At 44.3% G+C, this 9,063-nt stretch overlaps 1 protein-coding gene across 1 annotated transcript in view; it reads left to right on the top strand.

Moving 5' to 3' along the window:
* ARHGAP40 (Rho GTPase activating protein 40) overlaps positions 1 to 9,063 on the top strand; it is a 32,904-nt gene that overhangs the window by 5,270 nt on the left and 18,571 nt on the right. Inside the window, exons 2-3 of the mRNA XM_035900844.1 lie at positions 953 to 1,008; positions 6,516 to 6,718. Of these exons, the coding sequence (XP_035756737.1) occupies positions 953 to 1,008; positions 6,516 to 6,718 (259 nt within the window). The remainder of the gene's footprint in view (positions 1 to 952; positions 1,009 to 6,515; positions 6,719 to 9,063) is intronic.

The following is a 9,063-nucleotide window of genomic DNA, read 5'->3' as shown; positions in this document are numbered from 1 at the left end:
TGAGGAACAGGCCCATGGCAGTGACCTTACCGTGAAATAGAAAACCATGTACGGGTTGCACGGCTTACGTCTTCTGAGGCCAAACCAGACTCCAGCGTGGTGGGACAGACACACAGCTAATAGACTAAACCAAATGTGGCTTTGAATATTTTTAATTTGGCTGTATCTGCATAGGCTTATCAATCTGGTGTTTGTTCTGCTCTGAGTTTCGGTGTGAGGCACCTCCAGGCAGATCTATAATTACAGGCAAATTTCACTCTTCCTTAGCTTGCTTGTTTAGACCCTTGCTTGACAGAGTGGAGACAAGGCTACTCCCTGAGACACAGCTGTTGAGATGGAGTTCCTTGGCCCTTAAATACTTTGATAGAAGCACTTATTGTCAGGTAAGTTATAACCTATGCTTTATTTAAAATTCCAAGTGGTGTGGTGGAGGTAACCTCAGGAGTTCAGGTCCATCACAGAAAGCAACAGAGGTGCTAAGCTAAGGCAGTGTGCTGTAGCATCAGGATTAGAGTTTTTCGCTCGACGTAGTGCTGGGCAAAGATGGCTGTTTTGTCTTTCTGGTGTCACTAGGGATGCCAGGACAGGAGTTGGGGAGTGCCTTGTTGTTGTTGGGGTGAGGGAGAGCTGGGTCTGGTATGAGATGCGCCACGCACGCAGAGCTATCTGGCACGTCCTCTTTATTGCTTGCAGAACAGGCTTCTTCAAAACAACCTTAAATGACGCTGCTCCCCGAGCTGCTTGCATAATGGAAGATCTTGATGAACCGATTGCTGTATTACTGAAAACAAGCTGTAATCTTATTAGCAAATTGTAGTAGTGACATCTGAGCTATTCTTGCTGGTGCTATAGAGACAGACCTTCAAATGTGCCGTCCCGTGGGGGTGAGATCCTTGATAAAATGCCTTAATGCCACATAAGTGGTGGTTGGCAGCAGTGCTCTATAAAATAGCCTGGGCTAGAGGCACTGCGACTTCTTGTAGGGGATGCTCTCACTGACACTGCCAGGTATGTGAGCAAGTCCCCTGTGGTTAGAGATGTGCGAAGACATACGTCAGCAGTGCAGCCTGCTTCTAAGATTGCTTTAATTCTGCCTCTTTAGCTGCTTTGGTTTAGTTAAGCCAGGGAAAGTGAAGCATGGTAAGAGTGTGTTGGGTAAGTTACCGTTCATCGTTGCCACAGTAATTTGATAATTAGTCTGTCTTTACTTTTACAGTCTGGCCCAAGGAATTTGAATCAGCCATATGCTTTTCATTTTCTCCTAAGAGCGAACTTCAGTATTGCTCTTTTGCTGCCCGTTGTGGGAAGGAGGAGGGAATTGGTAGTCTGCAGTGGTTGTACTTTGCGTACAAGGTGTGGAGGATTGTAGGAGTAACAGAGCCAGGCTTTAAAGATTCGCAATAAAGCTTGCTTTTGATTAGACCTTTGGTAGAAAAGTTGAGGAGCCTGTGTCTACGAGGCATCTCCTGGATAAATTTGCTATCTGTGTCGGGAATGGAGTTTTGTGTAATTCTGTGTGTTTGGATAAAATAGCTGATTATGAATATTCCATCTAAAATTCTGAAAATAGGTAGATCGACTTTTTTCATACAAGGAGTTGTTATACTAACATTGATATCTTTGAAAGACTGAGATTTAAACTTCCAATAGTTCCAGTAAGCAAAATTAACTGTATTTTATATAGATATAGCTATAAATATGTGATTTACTGCTTCAGGATTTTCTCCAGCTTGTCAAATACTCCCATCTGTTGTTTCTGGATGCCTTTACCCTATGACATGATTTTAAACAAGAAAAGCTCTCATGTTATGAACTGTGGTGGGCTGATTTTGAGGTGGTTCTGTCTCTTCAGAATTACCTGCACCATTCTTCGCCTGGGTTTAAGCTGCTTGCTCAGGGTAGGAACTTGGAAGCAAAACGAAGAGGCGCTTTTTCCTGCATGGACATCTTTGTTCGTTTCTTTTAATCTTGTGCTTTTGTATCCATCAATTGTTTTTGACCCTGAAGTAAATTGAAAGCCGGTAAGATGTGCGTGTGTTGTGACGCCAAGATGTTTCAGTTCTCTGATTTAGTGACTTTATCTGTCAAAATACTGCAACCAGTTGATAGAATAATTTCTCACTTTTTTTTTCCTCCTTTCCAAAGAGCTTGTGTTTCATGCTAGTGGTCTGAATTGCCAGGATGCTGTGACTTGGTGTGCTGCTCCTTGCTTGCTCTTGAGGTGAATTCAAACTCCTTCCATCTGTTTCTTTGTTTCATGTGTGCCTTTGTGCTTGCTCCAGATATTTGGAAATGTCTTTAAAAACTAGGTGCTTGTGTGTGAAAGGCTTCATTCTTCTGTTCCTGTTGCCTTTTTCTCACCTTAGTTTTTCTGGAAACAGTATTAGAGGAATTCTATTTTCTCTGCTTACGCTTGTCACCTCCTGGTTGAAATGCTTGAGAAACCTCTTTATTCATCTGCTAGAGAGGTATTTCAATGAGGGAAGGATGTTGAGCAAGCAGTGAAGTAGTCTAGGCAGCTACGGATCCTTTGGGAAGCTCTCTGATGGGAATGATTCAAGTCTGAAATGAACAAATGCATAGCAACAGTGTTTATTTTATTTTGATATTCAAAAGGGCCAAGAGTTGCATGAGTGCTTGCAGTATATTTGCGTGTGTTGACAGTATCTAGGAGCAGATCAAAAACTGCTGAGACTTCATATTCTAGCCCAGGACCAGTAAGCCACCAACATTCAGTCAGTGCTATGCAGGCATGCAGATCTTGCTCAGGGCAACCAGTGCTCTATGCGGAGAGGAGTTACAGACGAAATAATAAGATAACGGACCATATAAGGTCCATGCTAGTCTAATTTCTCCTAAGTCTGCTGTTAATATTGTTGAGTGAGGTGAAGCCTGAAGGTGTTAGGGAAGTCAGCTGAATCAATCTCGAGCCCCATGAAAACTGGCTGTGCTCTTAAACGAGGGGAGAAGGCTGCATTCGGATGGTCAGTCTTTCCACAGAGTCATTCCTTTATAGTTGTCCTCAACGAGATCTTTCTGCCAGCTTGCTTTTTGTTGAGTTAATTTTTAAAACTTTATAATCTTAAGCTTTTTGTTACGTTGACAGTGCAACTGAGCGAACTTGATTATTCCACCTACTCTTTGCCCAGTTGCAACTGAGCAATTAACATTTTAAGCCAACAATCTACACTTTCAATCTAAACTGTTGCTATGTTTATATGTAACAGATTGCCCTCCGTTGACTTGGGAATGCAATGAGGAAGAAGAATCTCTTAGGTGCACTGAATCTAAAATTAACCTTCCACCTGAGTAGCTGGATTTGTAAAGCACTGTGCAGTGTGTTCAAGGAAAACAGTATTTAGACCAGAAAATAAAAAATTTTCTGAATTGAAAGGCCTGACTTTGCTTTGGTGTTGTCCTGTGAGACAGGAACAACAGTGCTGGCTTAGGACTTGTAGAGCTGAGCTTTGGATCCTGCTACTGCTGTGGAGAGCTGCTATGGGAATTTAGCATCCCGCATCTTGGTGAAAGATGATTTAGTGCATTGGTCCATGAGGTTCTCAAGGAAAAAAAAATCAGGATGGCTTTTGTGCTGTTTGCACAAGTAGTTTGAACATGGCCCTCCTAGAGTAGGCATAGAGTGTGACTGGTGGTAGAGCTTTTTGGTGCAAGCACTACTAGATCATCTGTATGTCCAGCTGTGGAAGGAAGCGAAATAACTGTGGGTGGTACAGAAGCACAAGTCGGAGCAGGGTGGGGTACAGCAGTTTGCTGTTTCCTGGCAAAACCATATCCTTGCACCGTACTGTGTTGTCTTGATATGGACTGAAGGTGTTGGTAGATCAAAACCAGCTGCTGGCAAGGCTATAGCCTGAAATCTGGACTGTAAGGAAGTTGTGACCCTTCTTAGATGTACACCAGGAATCTGCCCTAATGTTTTAGTTAAGTATTGGTATTGTATTAGTTAAGTATTACTTGGTTGTAGTATCTCCTGGACTAAAACTTGCATTCAGGATCTGGTACTGGGTAAGTCATGCAGAATGTCTAAGTCAATAGCCACCCTTTTGAAAGAGCTGAAGATTGTATTTATGTTGGCTTAAAATGTTGGGTTTTTTTCCAAGCAGGCCTGTGGCAGGTATGGGGAAGGGATTTTCACAGCTACATGTGACACTGGCTTGCTGCAGAGTGCATGGGTTGGGTGCAAGCTGCTCCTCGGGTCTAGGTTATGTTCTGCTGGATCTGCAAACCTGGGTAGAAGTTCTGTTTTGGTGTGAATCTGTGGAGGTTTCCGGGATGTTAGATGAGCCAGCTCTAAGCCAAGCTGAACATGAAGAAAAGGTACTTTCTAGAGCTTCCTTGATCTGTGTTGCCTAGATCCCACAGAGGTATAGGGCAGTAACTTAGGGCAAGAAGAGTAGTTGTGTGCCTGCTTGAGTGCCTTTAGGAGAGCAATTAGGAGAGCTTGTATGATGGTTCCTTTGCCTGCCTAGTGTTATGCATGGAGATGGGAGACTGCTCTTTAGTGCAAATTTAGCTGCCACAATGTTTCTGGCACTCATATGGCCAAAACCAAGTCACTCAAGATGATCTAAAATCCTCCTTCTAGTTTCATGTTGCAAGTGATGATTTCTGTTGACGGGTGTGTAATAAAATTCTAGTGGAATATCATGGCAAGGTATTAAACAGTATTTTTGAGGCTAGCAAGGTGGTTTTGTTTAAATGTACTCCTCTTACGAGAAGGCTGTCAGCAAATGTGAGTAAATGGAGAGGAGTACTAAAGATGAAGAGTTAATGTGAGGGAGGTGATCTAAATTTTTAACTCCTTATGGGTAAAGATATAAGTAAAAAGTTGAAAGGGGAAATGATTTGGGATGGTAGCTGTAGTAGAACTGAGAGAGATGGACATGAACTATGAAGGTTTAATAAATAAATAAAATCTTAGCCCCTAGTACAGCACTTCAATAGTCGATCCATGAAGAGGCATCCCAGCGGGAGGCCTGTTATTTGGGTATCGAGGAGTAGGAAAGGGGCAGGGGGGAAGGTGGGGAAACAAGCAGATCACCTCTGCCCTTGTCAGAGGTGGGCTGGGTGGTGTAATTGCTCTTTTCAATCTTGAACTTTTGTGTTCTTGTAAAACAAACAAACAAAACCCTTCTTATTCATGTTCTCAGTGCTGTTGCTGGCTCCAGATGTTCCTGGAATGATGGTTATTGCTTTAGTCCTGACCTTTAGAGAAGGGTTGCCTATGTGCATGTTAGAAAAAGGTATGAGCATAATATCCATGCACATGTATAAATATAGGTGCAGAATATCCTATAACATATGCCTCTTAGTTGTTTGATCTTCAAATTTAGCCCTTTATGACTTGAAATGCTTCTTACAACAGAAGCAAGTTAGTGCCAGAACTGCTAATAATGGCTTTCTGGAATGAAAACAACTAAAACTTTCCAGATACTTTGCCATCTGTAACTTTCTAAGTCCTTCTAGAGTTAGGAGGCTAAATTGCATTTTGTAGGTGTTTTGTTGTCATGGTTTTCAAGGCATAAGACTCAATCCGGGTTTTTTTGTGAAACTAGAAAGCGATTTCAACCTGTGTTTGGTGGTGCTGACTGCTCACAGGTGTTTTTCAAACTATCCAGACTTAGTGTAATGTACAATCTCTATTCATAAGTTGAACCATTGAGGTGTTTTCATGAGTAGGGTCCATTTATCCCAATAATTTTTAGTCATTGAAAAAGATATAGAGCTGGGTTTAAATGGCTTGTAACCCTTTGAAGAAAATTAAAGTTCATTTTAGGAGAGGCATTGTTTTATGAACTGGTGAGAACCTCACAGCTTTCTGCACAGAGGTTGAAAGCTGAACAAGGCCATTCTGGGACTTCAGCTGCCCATGAATTAATCAGCAGGGTGGTAAGAAAATTCTGTATGTTTGGGTTTCCCAGGATACTCGTGCTGTTTCACAGCTGAAAAATCTGGTCTGGGCAGGAAAAGAGGGCCTCAAACATCTGAGTTGTTTATTGCGTGAGCTGAAGTGCAGGAGATGGAGCTGTGCCGGTTTTTGCATACAGAGGACAAGCCTACCGGGTTCAGTCTGCTGTGGCTGGGAGTTGTCAATCCTGCAGTGCATGCCAGATAATCAGAGCCTGCCTGTACCAAGCCTGAAACATCTTGGTTTGTTGTAAATGCAGAGGATATCTCTGCAAGTTTGCAGGGGAGTCTTGGAAGCAAGTGTGGGAGTGGTAGGTGGTGTCTCGGAGGTCACTGGAAGGACACCATTGGAAAATCTGTGTTGATACTGCATCCTCTCACATGTTTGGACTGCAGTTTTTCCCCTACTCTAGGGGATTTGATCCCAACTTTGTCTGTTATTGCTAAACACTAACCAAAGGAAGTCTAGCGCTTACCTCTGTTTGGATTTTATTGCAGTCATTAATCAACGAAGACCGCTGTATTGTGAATGCTGTATCTGAATACGTGTAGCTTAATCTCTCTCTCCTTATCTCTTCCTCTCTCAGTACCAGAAATTGCCCTTTCAAAATGAGCCAGCTTCCTCCGAAGAGTCCTTTGGCATCCCCGGTGTCAGAGGGCACAAATTCCAGGGTAGAGTCTTTGGACAACTTGTCAATGGACAGTTTTTGGCTGGAAGTAGAGAACATTAAACAGAGCGCTGAAGCCGAACAAGAGGAATGCAGCCTTGCAAATGTCAAAACACAAGAGGGTAGGTTGCCAAAAATGTTGGGAGTGAGGGGAGGAAGATGAATGTCTTAGAGAGAAAATTTGCTTACGCACCTGAATGATTTAGAAGTATGTTGGAATATGGTTAGAATATTACCAGTCAAATCGGAGATGTATTTTTTTTTTTCGTTGTGTGGTGGATAATGCCCTGCAGAAGAGGAGTGCTGGTCTGGCCCAGTTTCAGCTTCTGAAACAAAGCTGACTCTAAAGGTCAGTCAGGAGTATGTTCCAGGCTCCAGATTTTTTCAAACAGCCCCCCACTAAGTGTGGAGGCTCTCCCTGCCCATGCAGGTGGCTGCGTGGTAAACACGCTGGCATGGCTGCCGGTGTTTCGGAAGGCTTGTTTGTGTACATGATTCTGAGACTTCATCATAGTGGCTTTTATGAGAGCTGCTTGTGTGGAAGGCAGACTTCTGCCCTCTGATTCATTATTGAAGAAACTCTAATAAACATCCAGAATTACTTGAGTCCATCCACACAAGGTTTTCCTTATATACCTCCTTTTTTCTTTTTTTTCTTTTTTTTTTCTCTTTCTTTTGAAGAAAGATGTGCAATTCATGTGCATGGGGTATTTCTAATGGGATTTCTGTAGCTCTGATGTTACTCAGTATTTTGGAATAACTGGAACCTGGACTGATTGCCTTTTTGACATGGGAGGTACAACATCCCGGGGTGCTGGAGGGGATGAAAAATGATGATAAGTGCCCAGTGATCCTGCAGCTCGGGATCATGCATTTCCTGGGTCCATTTTGAAGAATGTGATTTAGTTGGCTGTGCATCCTCCTGAATGGTCATGTACGTAATGGCGAGATGTTTGAGTGCAGATCTTTGTCGTGGTTTAACCCCGGCCAGCAACTGAGTCCCACCCATCCGCTTGCTCACTCCCCCCACAATGGGGTGGGGGAGAGAATCGGAAAGGTAAAAGTGAGAAAACTCATGGGTTGAGATAAAGACAGTTCAAAAGCCATGCATGCAAGCAAATCAAAGCAAGAAATTCATTCCCTCCCTCCCATAGGCAGGTGGGGGTTCAGCCATCTCCAGGAAAGCAGGGCTCCATCACACATAAGGGTTACTTGGGAAGACAAATGCCATCACTCCAAATGTCCCCTCCCTTCCTTCTTCCCCCAGTTTATACACTGAGCATGACATCATATGGTATGGAATAGCCCTTTGGCCAGTTTGGGTCAGCCATCCCGGCTGTGCCCCCTCCCAGCTTCCCAAGCACCTGGCAGAGCTGAGAGCTGAGAAGTCCTTGGCCAGTCTAAGCACTACCCAGCAACAACTAAACCACCAGTGTGTTATCAACATTATTCTCATACTGAATCCAAAACACAGCACTGTGCAAGCCACTATGAAGAAAATCAACTCTATCCCAGCCAAACCCAGGATGAAGTCACAGTGTGCTGCGGTGCTTGGGAAGGGTCAGTGGCTGTCCTGGGTGCATAGAGGGGGCTCTGGAGAGAGGCGGTGGGCAGATCATCATCCGTGTCTGCAGTAGGAAGCAAGACACAGTAAACATTAAGGTCTGCTGTTAGTATCCCTGCATAAAGGATGTAAGTTTGGTTTTCAGAACTGGAAAGGATGCCAAAGTGACTCAGAAAATGAGTGCGCCAGGAAGGAGACTCTGGAAAAGAGGCTGTGCCCTGAGATGAAAGGCTGTCTGGGATATCCAAACCACTGATATGCTGGAGGCACTTCAATTACTGTGTGTAAGCAGGGACACAAGGAAAAGTGTCTTTTAATGCTGTGTATTAATCTAGCAGGCAAGAGCTGTCTGCTTAATTGGCCATTGAAACCAGACAGACTTGAAATAACACTCCAAGTAGTGAAGCCTTCCCGGCGGGCTGGGGAAGGAGGTGCGGCACCCTCAGCCTCCTCGCATCTTCTGCAAAGGAGCTCAGCCACATAAGTGGTGTGCTGGAAGCACAAGTAGCAAGGGGAAACTTCCGATGGTGCGGATGCAGGAAGCTGGACTTGGCTGCTGTCTTTTGGAAACCAGACAGACTTGAAATAACACTCCAAGTAGTGAAGCCTTCCCGGCGGGCTGGGGAAGGAGGTGCGGCACCCTCAGCCTCCTCGCATCTTCTGCAAAGGAGCTCAGCCACATAAGTGGTGTGCTGGAAGCACAAGTAGCAAGGGGAAACTTCCGATGGTGCGGATGCAGGAAGCTGGACTTGGCTGCTGTCTTTTGGCTTTCACGTCTCTGCAATTTATGGCTGGAGCACCGCGAGGTGGCAATGCAGCACAGGGGCTCCAGGGAGCCACAGGCACCATCGCTCTTTGCATAAAGCCCAAGAAGCTGCGCTTGGGCAGCGGCTGGCAGCCCTG

This window comes from Egretta garzetta, unplaced genomic scaffold (assembly GCF_000687185.1).
Source record: "Egretta garzetta isolate BGI_Z169 unplaced genomic scaffold, ASM68718v1 scaffold188, whole genome shotgun sequence".
NCBI lineage: Eukaryota > Metazoa > Chordata > Aves > Pelecaniformes > Ardeidae > Egretta > Egretta garzetta.
Note: the sequence above shows the minus strand (reverse complement) of the source record. Positions and strands in the feature narration are given on the sequence as shown.